Source organism: Urocampus carinirostris, chromosome 2, assembly GCF_059441175.1.
Source record: "Urocampus carinirostris isolate Australia breed hairy pipefish chromosome 2, RoL_Ucar_1.0, whole genome shotgun sequence".
NCBI lineage: Eukaryota > Metazoa > Chordata > Actinopteri > Syngnathiformes > Syngnathidae > Urocampus > Urocampus carinirostris.
In genome coordinates this window covers 52734014-52755000 of record NC_142350.1, presented here as the reverse complement: position 1 = coordinate 52755000, position 20987 = coordinate 52734014, and the positions used below count along the sequence as shown (strand labels likewise).

The following is a 20987-nucleotide window of genomic DNA, read 5'->3' as shown; positions in this document are numbered from 1 at the left end:
GACTCAGTGGATCCACAGGTCCCTGGTTCAAATCAAGGTTTCAGGACGAGGAACCTACCATCTTGACAGATATAGGTTAAGATGAATAACAGAATTGCCTTTCCTTTTAGATACAAGGACTGAATAATTTCTTTAGCACGTACCTCCTTGAAAAGAGAGCCGAAATAGCTCAGTTGGGAGAGCGTTAGACTGAAAATCTAAAGGTCCCTGGTTCAATCCCGGGTTTCAGCATGGATGAAACAGCCATTCAACGAGTTCCTTGTTTAGATGAGAAGAGGATTCTTCACCAAAGTCCAAGGACTGAAAAAATGTCTTATCACATACTTTAAAAGAGCAAATGCCAAATAGATCAGTTCTAAGAGTGTGACTCCGTGAATCCTGACGTCCCTGGCTCAAATCAAGGTTTCAGCACGGAGAACCCACCATCTTGACAGAATTTGGCTAAAATGAGTAGGATTCTTTTCCAAAGTCCAAGGGCTGAGAGAATGTCTTGTCACACACTTCAAAAGAGCCAATGCAAAATAGATGAGTTCTAAGAGTGTGACTCTATGGATCCTGAGGTCCCTAGTTCAAATCAAGGTTTCAGCACGGGGAACCCACCATTCTCTTTGAAAAGATTGCCAAAATAGCTCAGTTGGGAGAGCAATACCCTGAAGATCTAATGGTCCCTGGTTCGATACCGGGTTTCGGTATTGTTTGAAACTACGTTTTTGAAAGATTTTTATTAATGTGAGTATGATTCCTCTCAAAAGTCCATGGGTTGAAAAAAATGTCTTATCCCACACTTTAAAAGACCCAATGCAAAAATAGATCAGTTCTAAGAGTGAGACTCTCTGGATCCAGAGGTCCCTGGCTCAAATCAAGGTTTCAGCATGGGGAACCCACCATCTTGACAGATTTTGGTTAAGATGAGTAGCAGGATTCTTTGCAATAAGTCCAAGGACTGAAAAACATGTCTAATCACACACTTTAAAAGAGCCAATGCAAAAATAGTTCAGTTCTGAGAGTGTGACTCTATGGATCGAAAGTCAAATTAAGGTTTGAGCACAGAAAAAAATCACCATCTTGAATGAATTTTGTGAAGATGAGTAGCAGGATTGGCTCTAGGCTTTATTACAAGGACAGAAGAAATTTACCCATCATGGACCTCTGAAGTTTGAGTGCCAAAATAGCTCAGTTGGTAGAGGGTTAGCCTGGAGATTCAAAGGACCATATGGCCATGGCAGTGCCAAAATAGTTTAGCTCCAAGAGCGTCAGGCTGACGAACTAGATGTCTCTGGTTAAATTCCAGGTTTTAGCATGGGAGATCAACCATTTTAACGCATTCTTGATAAGATGAGTAGCATTTTTGGCTGTTTTGCTTAGGTCCTAGGACTGAAAAAGTTGTCCTGTCACATACCCTAAAGTGCCTTGAGGTGTCTGGTTGAAATCCAGGTGTCAGCATGGGAAATCACCCATTTTAACAGATTCTTGTTAAAGGATTGCCCTTCTGCTCAAGTCCAAGGACTGAAGAGAATGTCCTATCACACACTCCTTAAACAGAGGCATCAAAGTAGCACAGTTGGTAGAGCATTGGTTCAACCATGGGTTTCGGCATGAGCAATTCACTAATTGAAATTGTATTAAGATGGGTAGCAGGATTGCATGTCTGCTTTAGTCCAAGGACTGAAAAAGATGTCCTTTCACACACCACAGTAAGTGCCAAAATAGCTGAATTGGGAATGTGTTAGACTGAACATCTAAAGGTCCGTGTCTTAGCATGTAGTATCCACTTATTGAAGAGATTGATAAGATGGGTAGCAGGATTGCATAGCTCTTTAATATTCTAAGGACTGAAAACATGTCCAATCGCACACTTCATAAGAACATGGGTAAAAATAGCTCAGTTGGGAAAGCATTAGACTGAAGCTCTAAAGGTTCCTGGTTCCGTCCTGGGTCTGGGAACATGCAACTCTTTGGTTAATCCGATTTTTAGAAGGATAGAGGACTATCCCAGCTTTAGTCCAAAAAATGATTTTTTTAATCACATAATAAATGTGCAGCTTTCTCAAAGAAATAGGCAGCGGTCTCAGAAATAAAGAAAATTATGCACATACCATTCAATTAACGAGGTCCAAAAGTAGTACATTCTTTATTTACAGTAAGAAAATGTAAATTTACATGACTTCTGAAAGCCCCCCTTTAATTTGACCAACGACATTTTTCATGATATAAACAGAATGAAAATAAAACAGGGGCTGTATGTCCACTTAAACACAATTGCATTGGAACTGTCGTACATCATTATTCAGGAGGCAAAGCTGACGACGAAACCTGTACATTTTCCTCGTCTAGGCCTTCGTCTTCTTCTTCTGACCCCTCTTTGGCGTCCACTTCGCTGGTGTCGGAAAACTCGTGCAGCAAAACGTACTCGCGGCTGCTGAAGCCGAACTTGAGCACATCTTTTTCCTTGAGCTCGTAGTAGCGCTGTGCCTCGATACGCTGGTTGTTCAGATAGGTGCCGTTGCCTGAGGCCAAGTCGATGATGTACGGTCGCACCCGTCGGCCCGTGGTGCCGTCCGCTCGGGTGAACTCAGTCACTCTGGAACGAAAATGCACTTACAATTAACGGCAGAGACCAAATACAGAAGGGCTGCACGATTAAACCAAATCGAATCGATGTTGCAATGTGACATTGTGTAATCGCAAGACACTGCGGTCTTTTTAAGGATTTATACTGTGTTTCACCCCCTTTGTTATTTGAGTAATGGTGTGTTTGGCCAACCGGAATTGTCATTGTTCAAGTTTTAACGGCACTGGTTAATCAGAGGCAAGTTTTAACCGCACGAGGTGATTAAGAAGAGGTCAAGTTTGCAAGCAGCACACTGTGCCAGACACACACGAGTAGGCAGACAGCCACCCCAACAAAACTCCCAAGAATAGGGTGCTGTTTTTAAGATTAAAGCATGCAACTATGATTAAGTACTCATTCAAAAACAAAACTAGCACAGATAATGTACTTTGCTATTAAAATCTCAAATCACATTAAAATTACAATACTGCTCTAAAAAATTAAACACAAGGTTTTTTCCCCAAAATCGTGCAGCCCCGAAATTGCAGTTCTACAGGTGAGTTACTCGAGATACGAAATGCCTTTCGGGCAAATACCGTGTCCGACATATGAGAGAAAATCCAGGTTACCACAATTTCTAGAAGCTACCACGAGAGACCGCTCACCGCCAGCATCAGCTTAATCCTGTCTGCGGATGCGTTTCCCCAGCACCTGACCCAGCGTGCTTGTGGTCTTTTTTTGAGCAATGCATTTCTTTTTGTCCCTTTTTGTGACCAGAGCCACGAGTTTTGGAAAAGGAATTTGAAATGTTTTTGGAGAATAAAAAATGATGTCTGCATTGGTTTCCCATATAATTTAAGAGACCCTGGTGGGTGGACAGTCAAGGGAGCCAGGGGGCATGCTCCCCCAGAAGAAAATATTTTAAATATAAATGCACCAAACTGGTGCATTTTCAGAGCAAAATCAAGAGGCTGGGTCTATGAGGAATGTGTGCACTCATAAACTTTTGAATCATAGTTATGAATGGCACAGCAAACAAGTCACACCCACATAGCATGGTAAACAGCGGGTAAACAAAGTTCTAAATGTATTAGATGTCATACTCATATCGTGATTTGGTAAATTACAGGCTTAAATATCAGTACCACTGCATTTGTGATTGCTGCTATAACTGGATGTGGGTTCCACTGCAATAGTTTACAGGAAGTTTTTGTAATAAGCAACTCATGAGTTACAGTTAGGGCCTGCGACCAACAAAGTGTTATTCTACTCTGAGTGAATTTTCTATGTGCCCTGTTGAAAATGCTGGCAGTGCGACGAGATGCTGGGCAGGTTTTCTGTGCTCTGTGCTAAACAATTTTTTCTGGTTGCCGAAAAGTTGTCAACTTGAGGAAAACGCAATGCTCCTCCATGTCAAATTTTATTCAGCAGAGTTCATCTCGTATGTAGAGAGGCCATGTCACACATTTTAGGATGCAACTTACCGGTACTGAAAGACGGCATGTTGCTTGGAGCAGGAGGGGTGATCGATGGGAATGTCCGCGATTTTCCGTTGCCTCCCCAACAAATAGGCACTCTGTCTATGAATGTACATGACGGGAAGCTGCTCGTCATTCTTAAAGGGATAAAGCCGCCACCTCCGTTTGGGAATTCGCGCCTCGGGCGGCTCGTTGTACTTGATCACCACGCCACGAAACGTGTTGGTGTCCTCTGTGAGCGCCCCAGACAGGCCAAAGTTTGGTTTCTCCTTTTCGGCGGGGGCCTCATCCGGGCTGTTTTCAGGGTTTTCCGGCTGACCAAAGTCCATTTCCTGGTTTTCCTCACGCCTCCTGCGATTTTCCCGGCGCTGTTCGTCGTGGTGCCGTCGCTCGGCTTGTTGCGAAGCTGCAGCGTCTCGTTCTCGCCGTCTATCGCCGTTGCGCTCTCGGTCCTGAGACCTGTTTCGCCTTTCATCCGGCTGCTCGTTTCTTCTCCTCGGCTCATCTCCGCTGGAACGGTGCTCGTCATGTTCCTGCATTGTGGTTGGTAATAAAGTGTAAGTGCATATTTTGAGGTTTTCCCCTCTCCGGAAATACTGATATTTTAGCATTTTTTTCAGCTGGCCAATAAAATGCTCCACGCTCGATCTATTTATTTACTTCCAGATTAGATCTAAGAGACTCACATGCTGTGTGTTTAATGTAACCACAATTTTGTTCACAAAAGTTCAAGTTTTTTTAAATGTCTAATGGGAAACATAGGCTCATTAAATTAGTATTGAAAACTAATTGTAAAAAGAGAGAAAAGCAAAACCAGTAAGCAATTCGTATGGTAAATGAAAACTCCTTATATTGATAACCAAAGTTGGGGGACTACCGGAATACATGTAAGTGGAAACGACTTATATAGGGTTTTCAGGACTGGTACTGATTATTAATATTGAGATCAGGCAGATAACCGATATTTGATTCCGATATCCATTTGTGTAAAAGCTTACAAATTGGCATAAGTAAATTTTAATACTGTAAAAAGAAACAATGAATATTTGTTTTAAATTCAAATAAAACTTCATAGCTCTCTGAAACCTGACATTAAATACATAAAAAATACAACACAACTAAAAATATTAATTATCCACTGTTTGTAGTGTCTTCTATTGTTGTAGTATTCAAGTTTTTCCCCAGGGATTTAGGATCTTTTGCTCATTTCGGAAGAGCAAGAGAACGCTTTACACTGACAACAACAGTGACCAGATGATGCGTGTGCAGTATCTGAGTGAGATCAAAAGGCTTTCCCTGCTACTGGTGTCCATGGAAATAAGTACCATCTGTTTCATGTGGGGGAGGAAAAATTGTACCCCCCAAAAAACAGGCTATACTTGACCTAGACACACCACAGGAAGTGGCGCCCCAACGACCCACAAGGTTAAGGGATCTGTGAACCGTGATTAAGCACAACACAGTTAGAATTTGGATCTAAGTCCAGTTCTTAAAGTTGATTAAGGTTAGCGTTATCAGCCTTAAATATTGTCCTGTTTCTCCAAAATCGGGTTCTCCATTAATTATGTATTTGATCACGGAAGGAGTGGAAACTGGAAATGACTGCTTGTAAATAAGCTCCACTATCAGAGCAAATACATTTGAGATTAAATCTGACCAAAATCAATGAAAATATAACACATTTTTTAAGCTGAAATTGATCTGATTACGATGTGAGGTCCGGCTTAAAACAATTTACACATTGCAATCTCTATAATTTACATAATGGCTCATGGTCTTTTATTAAAGGTAAAACTGTTTGAGATGTCTGAACTAACTAATTACCAAAAGTTCATATACCCTGCTAAACAGCATTTTTTCTTTGCTAACACGTCAGAACGGTTGAATATCGTAAACCGGGGGACTACTGTATTCTGAGATAATTGTGTAAATGATTTGTAAACCCATTTGGGATATAAAAAATCGCCAGTGTCATACAAAAATTAATTCAAGTGGCCAGTTTTGAAACCATTAAGGAAACTCCTGTTTAAATCAATTCCGATTCCGTTTAGGATGGGATGTGATATTCACCCGTTTCAGCTTGACTTCGGCACCGCGGTGAGGACTTCTCCTCCGAGGCGATCTGCTACTTCGCCGGGGAGGGGAGGACGTTACTCTCCTACCAGCCGAGCGATCATCTCTTGTCCTGACAGGCGACCTAGATGAAATATCCAAAGTGCAAATACTAAAAAAGCCAAAATATAGAGACATGTATTTTTTTTCTTTATCGGTGTAGTGCCTAATTTTGACTTCCCTGCAACCCCCCCTCGTGTGAACGCGCAGTCTGCTGCGCTTCCAACAATAACGATCGTATTTTATATAATAAGCTTATTAAAACAATAAAGTGCACCAATTAAAACAATTAAGCGATCGCAGTCTAAATAACACATTTATTATAACGATAAAGCGCGATCGGATTCTCCAAAAAGCGTTTGTTAACGCGGATGCAAAAGTCACCAACACCGGAGACCAATCAATGTACGCTATGATATCCACGATCACAACTAATTGTACACAAATAGCTTTTATTAGAAGTACAATAATAGCCATATGTAATGTATTTTAACTAGCTCGCGTTGTTGTTTTAATAAGTTTGTTATATAGATTACGATCGCTATTGTCGGAAGCGCAGCAGAATGCACGTTCACGCAAGGGGAGAGGATTTTGCAGGGGAGTCGAAATTAGGCACTACACCGGCGAGTTGCGCAACAAAGGCTAGCGGCTAGCCGAGCTTGCTACATAACAACCCGGTTGACAATTTGACCAACGACATTTTTCATGATATAAACAAAACAAAATTTAAAAAGATGATTTAAAAAGAAGATAGGAATAAATTAATGAACACACCTGCTTGTTCTCCTCCTCGGGGGACTTCTGTTATTACTCGGCGAGTGTCGGGTTTTGTGCGGCCTCGCGGGGCTTAATTTCTCTTGTTTCACTTTAACTTTCACTTCGGGCGAGTCCCGTCTCTTATGTCGCTTTTCTTTGGCCATTTGGTTTCTAAAAAAAGAATAGAATACAGCAATTATGCTAAGGTCGACCAATGTCTTTCCCGAAAACAAACCAATAAAAAAACAGCTAAGCTAGTAGCTAACGTTGTGTCTTCCTTTTCGCCCCAACGCTTCCGATGGGAAGCGGAAAATTAGACCTTGGGTAACCAAGGCATAGTGAAATAGTTCCGCTCTCAATTCAACATTTAATAGAATTCCCACTCGTAAAAAACACAAAAGCATAAGATGTATGAACACAAATCGCTTGGAAACATTTGAAATTTAAAATGATAAAAGGAGAGCCGTGGTGAAAACAGTTCTTTGCATTTCTCCTCCCGATACCACCCGGAGCAAATTAAATGAACACCGGTATGTTACCATAACGACGGAAAACGTCAACGCGAACTTTTTCAACCTGTATCCAACCTGTATCTTGAGATTTTAATTAGAAAACACATTTATGAATTGTATGCAATGAACGAGGCAAAAGAATCCCTTCTTAAATATGACACCCCAGTTTCGGTTAGTAAAAGTACTGTTAGAAGATCAGTAAAGGTAAGTGTTTTTTCCCCCATTTAAAAGTACAGTAAGGCGCAATGTATTGCTCGATTATATAAAACATTTATGTTTGTAAATTCTAATTGAAAACATTCTAAAAATGTGTTTAACTTTTTTCCTGGGTGGTGGGTTTGAATTGCTTTATTACTCCTTATAAAATTATTTTTTTCCTGTCTTTTTTTAAATCAACAATACTATGACATCTACATACCTGTCAACTTATGTTTCCCCGTATCTTGTTTGTTTTCTATTTCATCTCATCTCATGTTTTCTATTTGTTGATTTCAAATTGTGTACGCCGTGTAACATTTTTTTGTACAGGGAGAAAACTTAAACATACTTCTACGTATAATGAGCAACACTAAATTTACTGAAAGTGGGGAAAGAACTAACAACAATTATTTGCGTTGTTCATTTGGTAAAAAAAACTGGTTTTGCATAAATTATATTTGTTCATTTCTTCATAATCTGTCTTGCTGTGAGTAAATAGGTGTCACGTTGAGTTGATCAAGTTTATTATCTCTCAATGAGGGAAATTGCAACCATTAATAAGGGGAGAAATTGGCTGAGGTGACAGGTATGCATCTATGAGTCTTCTACGTTTTTTTTCCAAGGGTCCAATTAAAAGGGGCAGTGTGTTATAATTTGTGCCTCTTAGTGGTACAAAACTTTCATTCAGTTAAAAAAAAGATTTGAACACTGGTCAAACACATAAACGATCATACCAATGTAAATTTTTATTTTAAACAAAGTCGATAAACAGGGTTGGGTAGGGTTACTTTAACTTGATTACTTTCAATTACTTTTGGATTACTCCAATACCAAATATGCTAATAAAAGACAAAAGAAACTAAATATGAATAAAACGACTACATTTTCTGCAGGCTTGGGGAGTAACGGAATACATGGAACGGCAAAAATGATGTTGGCAAGCTGTTTGGATTTATTTTCATCTTGTTTCTGCCGCATTTTATGTTAGTTTTGCCGGAGATCAAAGCCAGGAGAGAAAGCTTACCACGTGTTGTGGGTCATAATTTTATTCACATTTAGTTTCTTTTGTCTTTTATTAGCATATTTGGTATTGGAGTAATCCAAAAGTAATTGAAAGTAATCAAGTTAAAGTAACCCTACCCAACCCTGTCGATAAATTTGTATTTCTTTTAAAAAACTTGAGTGCGCCACGCTATGCTCTGTGGCACTGGCCCTTGCTCGCACCAGGCAACACGGGGCCATCTAGTGGTCAAATTTGACACATTTGGGCTTTACATGAATGATTACTTTTAAATGTTTATTTCTGCAGGGACGTCCGTTCAAAGTCAGCTCAAATCAGCCGTCTGACACCCCCGTTCCTCCTCCCCCTAAAACCAAATCCGAGTCACCTGAAAACGAGGAAATCCTCAATGTCATTTTTCCACCCAGGTGAGTGGATTCCACTTTCACGTCACGCAAATCAGACCTAGACTGTGATTTGTGTGCAGGGAGTGGACGGAGGGAAAACAATTGTGGATGCAGCGGGTATCCACTGCGCCCAGTACCCGGGCAGATGTGGTCAACCTGGAGGAAGCGCTGGACAGAAAGTTGCAGCAAAGGCGAGCTTTGGAGACGGGAATTTGTCCCGTGAGAAGAGAATTATACTCTCAATGCTTCGGTATATCAATGCGAGTTAGTTCCCTCACAGTTATTAAAGTACATAATTGAACTGTGCACTTTTTAAAGATGAGCTTATCCGGCAAGTGTGCATTAACTGTACCGAGCGGGGCCTCCTGTTGTTGCGCGTTCGAGACGAGATCCGAACAACCATCGGTGCCTACCAGACGTTGTACGAGAGCAGCGTGGTCTTCGGCATGAGGAAAGCACTGCATGCAGAGCAGGACAAAGTGGACATGCGCCAAAGAGTAAGTACAATTACAGAGTTTGCATGTTCTCCCCATGCACGCGAGGGTTTCCTCCAGGCACTCCGGTTTCCTCACACATTCCAAAAACATGCATGTCAGGTGAATTGGCTGGACCAAATTGTGCCCAGGAGTGAATGAGCGAGTGAGCTATCTGTCCCTGTGTGTCCTGCTGGCAACCAGTTCAGGGTGTTCCCTGGCCACTGCCCGAAAACAGCTGGCATGGGCTCTCCAGCACCCCCGCAAACCTATATTATGGTTTACATCGTGGGATTTACCACATGCAGTTGAACCGTATGGCCAGCAGATGGCAGCATTGACGAGATTTAAGGGACATAAAGACCGTAGTCCAGGAGTGTGAAACGATTGTTCAACATGCCACAACAGCGTAATACCGGTCCTTCAAAGGGCCTGGTGTTACTAAATGTAATTGAACAGTATGTAAATACTGTTTAATGTCAAATAACCTATAATACACTTTGCATTTAGGTTGTTGGCGGCATAGCGGATAAGTGGTCAGCAAATCAGCCCAGAAGTCCGGGATTCCAACCCAGCTATTGTCCAGCATGTTCTCCCCGTGCCAGCGTGGGTTTCCTCCCACATTCCAAAGACATGCATGGCAGGTCAATTGGTGACTCTAAATTGTCCCCATGAGTGTGTGAATGTTTGCAGGTCTCTGCGTGCCCTGCGACTGGCTGGCAACCAATTCAGTTTCCCTTATTTACTGCCCAAACACAGCTGGTATGGGCTAATGATAAACAATGCAGAAAATAGATGGAGTGGGAAGATACTAATTCTGATTTATAGGTGGAGTGCGTCGTTTGAGGTGTCCTCATTTTCCTTGTTGAGGTTTGTTAGTTTGCCCTAATTTAGGTTTTAGATCAGGGGATTCTGCAATATTAGTTTGTAGCTTGCAATATTATGTGAAGCCATTTGAGACTCCTTGTGATTAAGGGCTATACAAATAAACATGACTTGACTTGGATAGACGTTTGGATGGCAAATATTCGTCTTTCAGAACACCGAAATCTTTGTTTTCCTTTCAAATCTGCCCAATTGAAGCGTTTTCTAGCATAAACTGCCCATTTGAGGTCACGTCACTGCATATGAAATGAAATGAAAATGAAATGATCTGCATTTATATAGCGCTTTTCAAGTCAAGACTTCCCAAAGCGCTTTACAGTGTGCTTCACATTTCCCAATAGCGGCCGTGCAGCCATGAAAGGCGCTAACCTGCATATTGGGGGTCTTAGGGGTTCAGTGTCTTACCCAAGGACACTTCGACATGTAACACGGAGGAGCCGGGATTCGAACTGGGATCCCTTGATCCCAAGACGAGCGCTCTACCCCCTGAGCCACTATCAACTCAATTTAAACCCAGACTTCGATTTGGCCACTCCACAATCTTAATTTTGTTGTTTTTGAGCCATTCAGAGGTAGTCTTGCTGATGTATTTTGGAGCACTTGATGGCTGGACATAGTGATTATGTTATTACCAGGTTGTAATCATAAACTGTTCAAATAGGTTAGAAGTCAAATGACTCATCACTGGTGAGCAATTTTCAGAATCGCCGGGGTGTTCAAGGTGTTCTTAGGGGGCTAACAAGTTGGTGATATCGTCCATAAAGCATTGCTTTCGTGAACAAAAAAAAATCTTATATGCATTAAGAAGAACACGTGTTTTTCTTCCATCTTGTTTAAGAAAAAGTTTTGAGAAGTTTTTCTCACAATCAGATTGAATATCTAGAAAAGAGGACACAGGATCTGACCACACAGCTGACAGTGGAACAAGCCGAATGCGTCACCATCCAGAAGAGGGAAGAGGAAAAACGAGACGCTCTGGAAAAGAAGCACCTTGAGCAGATTCAGTTTTTAAAGAGGACCAATCAACAGTTAAAGGTAGTGGAACACATCTGCCCTTCACTGCTTCATTTTCTGGAATAACACCTTTATTCCTTTTTAGGCACAACTGGAAGCAATTGTCATGCCAAAGAAGTAACCAGACTGCAAAGTCAAAGTAGAAAAGAAGTGACTGTAACAATTAAGGCCAGAATTTATTACCATTATATACACCTTAAATATAGCATGATTAAAAGTCTTTATTTTATCATTAGATTGCTAGCCGTTAGCGCTTAGCTCTTTTGGCTTTTCTGCCCTCTGACAATGCTGCTAGGTCGTCTTTTGTTTTGTTCTTGTTTCGGTTCTTGTTCTTCACGTTGTGCGTAGAATAGTAGCGTGAACCGACCTTCTTGGAACGCTGGGCGCGATCAATCGCTCTTCTCTGTTGAAGTAAAAAGATAGATTTTTTTTCTTTTAACATTCCACTTGTATTCAAACAAAAACAACTGCATAGACTTCACGGGCCCTTTAACATAAAAGCAGACTTTTGTTCTGAAAGGGCTCCCTTGCCCATCATCTCTTATCAAGATCATTGAGAATCATCACCAGAATGACTTCCGGAGCAATCAAATATATGTAACATGGAATGCAAACTCCAACAAAAAACATTTATTTTCCAGTCCCCATTTTTGGATGAGAATATATATAAAATAATATTTTTTTTTAAACACAAACAGAAAAAAAACCCAAATCAAATTTCAAATAAGGGACCGTGAATATATATATATTTTACCTCTTTGGATGACAGCTTGGGTTGTGGCATGGCTTGGTCCTCATCATCATCATCAGCTTTTCTCTTTTTGTTTCTCCGAGGACCCGCTGGAATTTAAATACATTAAACATTGAGTTATTTCCGAAATGCAGGAAGCAATAGGAAAAATATACATAACAGTAACTCAAGGTTACATATATGAAAAAAGGCATTAGTAAACTATCTAAAAAAACATTTGAAAATAACAGCTCTTAAATACAGAAAAATGTATTCAACGTTTGTGATAATGAGCCATCATAGAAAGTTGTTCTTAGGGGCTAATCCTTTGGTGTACCACTAGAGGGAGCATTGTTTATTTGCTGTCAATAAAATTGTTCAAACCAAAAAATGTGTTCCAATAACAATAATTGACTGGTACAGTACAGGTTTTTTTTAAAGGACCTACAAATGCAATCAAATATTCTGGTTATCATAACATTAATCCCATTAGCTGTTTTGTAAATCAAAATATGATTCTTGGACTCTTTTGAGCTGCAGAGTTAATGTAGCGTTTAAAAATGTCAAAAATTGAAATAAACAAAATATATTAAAAATCATCAGTGTCTGCTGAGGTCTTTCAATTTATTTTCCCGACAGAATATTTTGTATCTTAAGATGTGAATTTTAGTTACCTTTACTCTGTGTTAGTTGTCTCGTGATGAGTTTCAACGCTTGGTCTGAATCAGCCTTTGGTATCCTGGAGTGAAAACATGAAGAAAAAAGTTGAATGTGATGTTACTTTTGCATTTCACAGGGTTCAAGCACTTTCTCATAATGCACTTTCAAAACCAATTTTCCAATTTCTCCGCTGCCCAGCATTTTGGTCTAAGGCAATGTCCTTATGCACCTATAGAGGGTGGTGACGCTTCACATGACAATGCCATACAAACTAATGCCAGCTGCCATTGGTAACGAAGGGAGACGAATTGTAATGGCAAAGCCGATACATCATTTTTAAGCAGACATGTTTTCTTTCTCTTCATTTAATACGAATCAGACTGCCGAAAATGTTACATGGCAACAATTTGAAGCATTTACGAGCACTTCACTCAAAATTCAAGCCCTTTTCAAACCCTGGAAATATAAAAATGTAAGCATTTTCAAGGATTTAAGGCACTCGGACGTACGAACCCTGGTTTGAGTATTCTAAAACTTTTTACGGTAGGATGAGTCATTTGAGGTGTCCATAAAAATCTGAAAATTCAATATTTTTTCTATTTTCACAGCACCTATCTGCTTTTATTTTACACTTAACAAATCAGTTTGAGGCGGACACATTAGGTAGTAGAAATGTCAGTGGGGCAATGTTCGAGAGTGACGTCATGCGCCTCTCCTCAGTTTTTCTTTCAATTTGTTAGTCTACCATTAAAATGGTGCTAGTTTTAAGTACGGTCAAAACACCAACCCAAACCCCAAGAACGATAAAAATAAATGATTGATTTATTTGACTGCATATAAAAAATGCAAGCCTCCTTTAAGACTATCAGGATAGAAATAAACGGTTGGGATTATAAGATTCTGTAAGCATAAACACCCTGAGCCAAACCCACAGTTAAGGAAGTGCCCAAAGAAACATCTTGCATGTGTTTCTCCAGTTTATTGACTATGAAAAGTCAGCAAATTTGAGGGCACACTGACCTGATGGCAGAAAAGCGCTTGGATTTCGCCCGGTCCAGGAACTGCTTGTATTTGGCGATCTTCTCGTCCAGTTCGCGGATCAACTGCTTGGAATTCTTCTTCCCAGCAACCGGGTTCTCTTCAATGGCCGGTTCACTGACTCCCTCCTCCTGTTCCTCTACCTTTTCGGTCTCCTCTTCCCCACTGTTGACTTCCTCCTCGTTTTCTTCATCCTCTGAGGCCGAGACGTCCAAGTCGGGCATCTCCACAGGGACGAGGTCCTCCTCATTAAATTCAGGCGCCACGTTGATTTTGCCGAAGTTTTGCCGCACGTTGGACAAAATCTTGTTGACTTCCTCCTTCTTCCTCTGTTTCTCTTCATCTTCAATGGCAGGCGCGACTGTCGACTCTTCCGTCGTTGTTTCCAGCTCACGCTCTTCAGTCACTTGGGGAGCTTTTACTGGCTGAAAAACCTGGTGAAACAGTAACGAAAAATATTGTAAATTTGTGGGTACATTAAAAGATTTAGTATAAAAATGAAGAATGATTTACCTCTTGGTCGCCCTCTGGACCCGGGGGCTTTACGAAAAATGGTATACGTCCCCTCTGCCAATCATTCAACACCATTTTGGACACTGTGGGTAAGTCAGGTTCTCCTCCCTTCACAACAAAACACAAAGTTATTGAACCCTCATAACATTCACTAATTATACACAGATGTAAGGATCGGATGATGAGTTTTTAAAGGTCAAAACAGATAATTAGTATTAAGAGGACGACGACGACAACAGATATTTGGAGCAGATATTAATTTCCTGTAAAATCTTAAATATTGACAGAAGAAATTTTTAATACTGCAAAAAGAAACAGAATATTTGTTATAGATTCAAATAAAATTTGAGTTGCTCTCTGAAACCTTTTACAGTAATTCAATACAGTTGAATTTCAACACAACCAACATGGCTAATGTTTCACTAAAACCAAAAGCTAAACATGCATGAAATAAAATCCCACTTAGTAGCAGCCTGTATAAAGGTACATGTTGGTTTAAGATAAGGTAAATGTGTAATTGTAATCCTGTGCAGTCCTTTGAGACATATTTGTGATTAAGGGCCATATATAAAAATGTGACTTGACTACATGGAAAAACTTCAATAGGTCCCTGAAGCCTTTTCAGTGTTCCTACAGCTTAAGGCAAGTTAAATACTCTTAAAGACTTTTAATGACTTCTAAAATCAAATTTAAGACCAAGCCCACAAAAAAAAAAAAAAAAAAAAAAAAAAAAAAAAAACCACAAGTACTTGTGGCAGACCGACAACATGTGTCTGCTCTCTAAGGCCCGACTGAAAGCACATCATCGTTTTGATAGTTCTGTTATTGTAGTTGCGTGATGTTGCCAAGAAAGTAAATTGGTGAATTATTTAAAAAGACTATTGATAAACTTTACTAAAACTTTTTTGTTTAAACAAATATAAATCTTATAGTGTTCAAATTTTTAGGACTTTTGATAATTGGATTTAAGACATCTAAATGCCAATTAAGGCCAAATTTTTACAATGATGAATTCAATACCTCTTGAGACTTTAAGGGTCCACGGGAAACATTTTACAGTAAATAAATTAGAATTTCAACACAACTAACGTGACTAATCTTGCACTTTAACTAAAAACTACCAGCTCCAGGAAATAAAATTGGGCCGAGCAGCAACTCGTATAAAAAGGTACAGTAAAACTTAAATAGCTCTCTTATTTTCTTTTATATACAATAAATATAAATGTCAATACAACCAACATGACTTAAATTAACTTAAAACGGAGAGTGCAAAACGCAATCAAAATCCCAACAAGGCTCGCAACTTGAAATGTGTGGGCACTCCTGTTTTAGAGCTAGATTGACGAACTAATAGTATGATAACAACTATTCACTCAGCCTTTCACTTTAACGTGCTTTTATGTTCTTTCTCAATCACAATAATGGCGAGCAGCCAAAATGGAGAACTGGCAAAAATAACACACACAGAGCTATCACGGGCTAAACTAGCCAAGAAACAGCAGGCCAGCCAAATGCTAAAAAGGGCTAACTGGGACTGAAATGGGACAGATATGAGCACTATGCAATCACCTATTATCAATGTTGTGCCTGTTTTTCAACGAGAGCTGCCATTGTTAAGACTCTTTGTGGTCATCTGGTAACGAAACAGCTTTAGGGGATACGAGGTCAATCATCAACTTTGAGACTAATTTTCTCGCGTGAAATATTTTGCAACATATCTACATGATTGTGTGGAGGAACACTACATGTTTTGTGCCTAGTTGAAGAAAAAAAAAGTCTTATATGGTCGCTTTTTAGTGTTAGTCCTTCTCAAAAAAAGCATCTATGAAAAGATAATAATAATTAAAAAAAAAAAAAGAAAAAAACCCACATACAATTCCTTTAGTTTCCAAACTAAATCCACCACTGACCTTCAAAAGTTTGCCAGAGCGGAATGCCAACTTCTCAAGAAAGTCCTCCGCTGAGCTCCACGAGGTGATGCGGTAAGTCTTTTGGATGTACTCTGACTTGGCCCGCTCCAGCACCGCCCCGATGTGCTCTTCAGGGTTCTTGATCTTCTCCACTTGAACCTTCAAAGCAAACACATCCATTTGAAGCGTCTCTACAGATTTGTAAAGAAACCAGTTTACAAATACAAACAAAACGTACCACTCCTTTGAGAACTATATCGGTTTCACTGTCATCTGAAGGATAGACCACACCGGGACAATCAATGAGGAAGATCCGTCGCATCAAGGTGATATATTGCCAAACCTGGGGGTGGGGAAATGCATTTTCAACACATCAACGACGCGCTTATTTTCCTAATGGGTTTATTTTGACAAAACATTATCATTTGCTTTCATCATTAGTCAAGTTTCAACGTGCATGCTTCCATAAATTAAAAATATTACCTTTGTTTCTCCAGCTATGGGTGCTACATTGCAGACTTTCTTGGAACGAAGAGTGTTGATGACGGAGCTTTTGCCCACGTTAGGGTAACCGATAAAACCCACACTGATTTGTTTCTTGTCTGTGTGAAGCTACAAGACCAAAAAGTCACTTTTCATTGATCTGGGCTGATTTTGCAAAGGGCATCAGTGGAGATACCTTGCCAAACTGCCTCAGAAGCTGGATGAGTGAGCCTTTACCAAAGGAATTGGTGAGGCTGGCATGAAAAGCCAGGGTTGGGTACTCCTGGGACAACAATGCCACCCATCGTTTCTGGTTTGAACAAGACGTTTCAGTCAAGCTGCTAGACTTTTAGGTCAAACTGGATGTGACAGGCCTTACTGTAACCCAAGTGGGGATGAGGTCACACTTGTTCAGAACAAAAATCAAGTGCTTCCACGATTTCTCCTTCTTGAGGTAAGATTCGATGCTCTGTGAGCGTGTGCCCATTGGGTCACGGGCATCTAGTACTTGAATGACAACGTCGGACGAGTCGATAACCTGACAATGACAAAATATCAACAAAGGAGTTCCATAAAGGCCTCAATGTCAAAGATCAGAAATACCTTATAAAGTTCCCCCCAAATCCTCTTGGACTGCCCCTTCTTGAAGATCTCTTCTCGGACAACCTCCCTACAAGTATTTAAAAAAATCTGAAATTGTAGTCACCTACAACAAGAGGTTGAAAAGCAAGAATGAAACATACACTTACCGAACCCCAGTGTCTTCCGTCACTAGATCCTTGTCTTTGTCGGCATTGTAGCTCTCAGTCGAAGCTTCAGCTTTTTCCAGGAGGTCCTTGATGTCGGACACAACAAGACTCGGCCTCTTCCGCTGAGCCTTGGGACCAAACGTGGTCTCAAAAGCCTCTGTGTCTAAAATGTGAACTTTGGAGTTCTAACAAGAGAAGCAGAGGTGTTTGTGGTGTTATTTTCTTTGGCTGCAATAACGATGACAACTGATTTAACCGTTATAGGCACTTGAATGGAGTGAAAACGGACACCAACCTAATATATTTGCAAACACAGGCAAGATACGATCACTTGGAACTTTTAAGTTCCACTAACACCAGTAGCTTTTGCACTTAATGTTTAAATCCAAGCTTAAAACTCACTTCTACTCTATAGCATACGAATAACCTAAACTTCTTACATGTAATAACTTGTGAAGCCCTTTGAGACTATTTGTGATTAAGGGCTATACAAATAAAAATGACTTGACTTACGTGAGCTTTGACTCTGTCATGCAGCAGCGTCATGGGAAGTTTGCTTGGTCTCATGACAACACGGTAAGGATCCTTCTGCACAGCATGCATCTCTTCCTGAAACTTCTGCAAAGATGACTGCTTGATGACTCGAGTGTTTGCTGCAAAAACAAGTTTAAAATAAATCCTTCTAGCAATTTAAAGCGATTCAGTAAATGAGGGAAAGTAACTTACTAAACCATTTGATGTTGGGTTCCACTCGCCCCACTGTCCCTGGAGCCACAGTGGACTGGAACTGTAAAGCCTTGATTACCTTTCCTCTTTTGTCACTAGCACATCACAAAATAAATCAAACACATGGATTAATCCTTGCAAAACAGCCTATTTTCATTGACACACGAAAAGTACGAGTTACCATCTTTGTTTTTGTCTGTACATATTCAGACGCTTAATAGTGGAGCGGTCCCTCAAGTGGCTGCCACCACCACTGGCACGATCTAACAAAAACACATGTTTACCTTATGTGTAGTTATCAGTTCTTTAAAACATATCCATTTGTTTCGCGCACTGCCACAACGTAAAACATTTGGTTGTTAGCCGACTTCGCAAGCATAATTTGGCAAAGCCAATGAAAACTTTGCTAGATAGAAACAACACCAACCAACAACACATTAACGTTGATGTTAAATCTTCTACATAGCTGTCAACACACGCCCATTTTTCGTAACCGCTAATGCAACACAAAAACAATTTAACTATTGCTATACCAATTTCTTGTTTAAGTCATTAGGCTAGCTAAAAACAAACCATGCAGCTAACTAAGTTAGCTTACTTACCCGGGTTACTACTGGACGCCGAGGTATTGATGGAGCTTTTCCCCTTAAAACGATGCTTCACCATCTTGACTGTTTATCCCAAGCCACCAACAACACAAGAAAAAAAATCCAAAAGGGCTAATATATCAAGTTAGTTCTTATTTCCCGACTACAGTTCGACTTTGCGCTACACACGTGTCAGTGGTACTTAACCGGAATTACGTCATCTACGTGCGACGGCAAAAGATCCACCAACAATTGTAAATATTCAAAATGCTGTATTAATATCACAAACAACTACACTTTCGTATTCTATAAATAATTGAATCATTAAACATAATTATTTCGTATTAATAATAGTTTGAGCCAGTGTTGTCGTAATTTGATTCTTACTTTGCAATCAAAAGAAAACAGGAAATATAAATATATTTCAATAATTATTATTACATTATTATTCTAATGTTTTAATTGTTACTGTTACAATGATCATTTAGAATTTTCATTATTTAGTGTATAAACAGCACAAAACGTGACACTTTTTGTATTTATTTATTAATTTGAATCTTTAATTCTTTCGTTCCTAAAATAAATTCTGTAAGTCAGTTTGGCCGCCGTCTGATTCATACAGTGCATTTGAGAGAAAACAAAAATGGAAAATATACATATTTTTCAATAATTATTATTACAATATTATTCTAATATTTTCATGATTACAATGGTCATTTAAAATTTACAGTATTCAATGTCTAAACACCACACGACGTTACACATCGTATTAATTTATTATTTTTAATTTTTAAACATAATTATTTCGTTCCTAAATAAATTATATAATCTGATTCATATAGTGCATTCAACACACTTTCAAATGGTCATGGACTGTATATGATCAGTTTTATATCTGTTAAAAACATACTCACCACACTCGTCACAAAAGTTGACTTTGACTGAATAAATCTAATAGCAATATATATTGAGGTATATTCGAACAGTTTTATATGAAGCACAAAGAGTGCGTTAGCTTAGCTAAATTGCATAAAGCTTCTTTTGTGCTAATAGAGATAGTTTAACTTCTGTCAAATGTATGAATGGCCTTTGTTGTTATTACACAAGTATAACACAAATGGGGTGCAAGTAAAGCCAATTAAAAAGGTAAGGATGAGCAAAATGATAAAAAAGCGTATAAACCCCCCCACCAAATATATTAACGATATATATGAAAAAATACGCGCATAAGCACACACAGTTGCACTTTTGCAGTACATTGTCCTCATGGAAGCTGAAATTGCCCCCAAAAAGCTCAAAATTCTGTCATCTGATATTATAATTTGGGCCTATAGAGGAATAGTTTTCCATTAAAGTAAATGACCAATCAACGGAAAGATGTCATATGATCGCCTATTGTACGGATGAATTCAAATTTCTTTCTGAAAAACTTAACGAGGCCATAACTCATATTTTTCTACAGTACACAAATTGTCATAAATAACGCTGTTTTACAGCCCCTTGCGCAACACCCCCTTGTGAGATCATTTTATTGCGGTGCCAGAAAGAAATGTGAGGGCATATGACAAACATATGATGCTCCAGATGCCTTTGAGTTTGGAAGAGGTCATCGAATCCTGACGCGGTTCGGCACAGCTAAACAAGGTCTTTGGCACATTTTGGCGCGTTACTGAAAAGGTAATTAGTTACAATTACAAGTTACTTCCTTTAAAACGTACTTGCGTTGCCCCCCAACCCCCGATTACTGACCTCCAAAAGTCGCGCATTACTCTGAAAGTAACCTTCTAGTGACAAATTACTATAGATACTTACATTGATTCCGACCACCTGAACCTGCATAAAGGGACAGTGTGTAATATTTGACCAATAGATGTCTCTGTATGGTGCTGTGCGACCAAAAACAAGTGCTAATAACCACAAGGAAGAATTCAAACTATGGAGAGTCAAAGTGGCCAAAACACATTATTTTCCTTCACTTTTTCTACTTGCCTTTGACAATGAAGGAAAAAAGTACAGTAAAGGAAAAAATGAAAGAAAACAAGAGAAATTATGGAAAAAGGGAGAAAAAAAACAATAAAATAAACAGAGAAAAAAGACAAAGAGAAACAGAAAACAAAGAAGGAAACAAGAAAATAATAAAATAAAGAAAACTATGAAAAAAATAAAAGTAAAAAAACATAGAAACAACCTGAAAAAGGAAAGGGG

At 39.4% G+C, this 20987-nt stretch overlaps 3 protein-coding genes and 1 non-coding gene across 4 annotated transcripts; 2 read left to right on the top strand and 2 right to left on the bottom strand.

Annotated features, from left to right (window-relative positions):
* Positions 1-158: 158 nt before the first annotated feature.
* Positions 159-231, top strand: trnaf-gaa (transfer RNA phenylalanine (anticodon GAA)). The gene has a single exon. It is a non-coding gene; the product is annotated as a tRNA-Phe (tRNA).
* A 1881-nt stretch (positions 232-2112) lies between these two features.
* Positions 2113-7213, bottom strand: snip1 (Smad nuclear interacting protein). Its single transcript, XM_088328036.1, has 4 exons — positions 6916-7213; positions 6100-6226; positions 4036-4562; positions 2113-2581 (listed from the first exon to the last, which is right to left on the bottom strand). The coding sequence occupies exons 1-4, from the start codon at positions 7059-7061 to the stop codon at positions 2284-2286; spliced, it is 1098 nt and encodes a 365-aa protein (XP_088184162.1). The 5' UTR covers positions 7062-7213; the 3' UTR covers positions 2113-2283.
* A 319-nt stretch (positions 7214-7532) lies between these two features.
* dnali1 (dynein, axonemal, light intermediate chain 1) lies at positions 7533-11557 on the top strand. Its single transcript, XM_088327057.1, has 6 exons — positions 7533-7619; positions 8917-9035; positions 9095-9264; positions 9333-9511; positions 11243-11407; positions 11472-11557. The coding sequence occupies exons 1-6, from the start codon at positions 7533-7535 to the stop codon at positions 11505-11507; spliced, it is 756 nt and encodes a 251-aa protein (XP_088183183.1). The 3' UTR covers positions 11508-11557.
* gnl2 (G protein nucleolar 2) lies at positions 11436-19006 on the bottom strand. The gene is made up of 16 exons (XM_088327056.1): positions 18798-19006; positions 18377-18458; positions 18196-18290; positions 17983-18122; positions 17470-17654; positions 17324-17390; positions 17100-17258; positions 16917-17030; positions 16721-16849; positions 16476-16580; positions 16238-16396; positions 14328-14435; positions 13797-14248; positions 12791-12855; positions 12141-12226; positions 11436-11789 (listed from the first exon to the last, which is right to left on the bottom strand). Exons 1-16 carry the CDS (start codon positions 18859-18861, stop codon positions 11634-11636), a joined length of 2166 nt encoding a protein of 721 aa, XP_088183182.1. The 5' UTR covers positions 18862-19006; the 3' UTR covers positions 11436-11633.
* Between the last annotated feature and the right edge of the window lie 1981 nt (positions 19007-20987).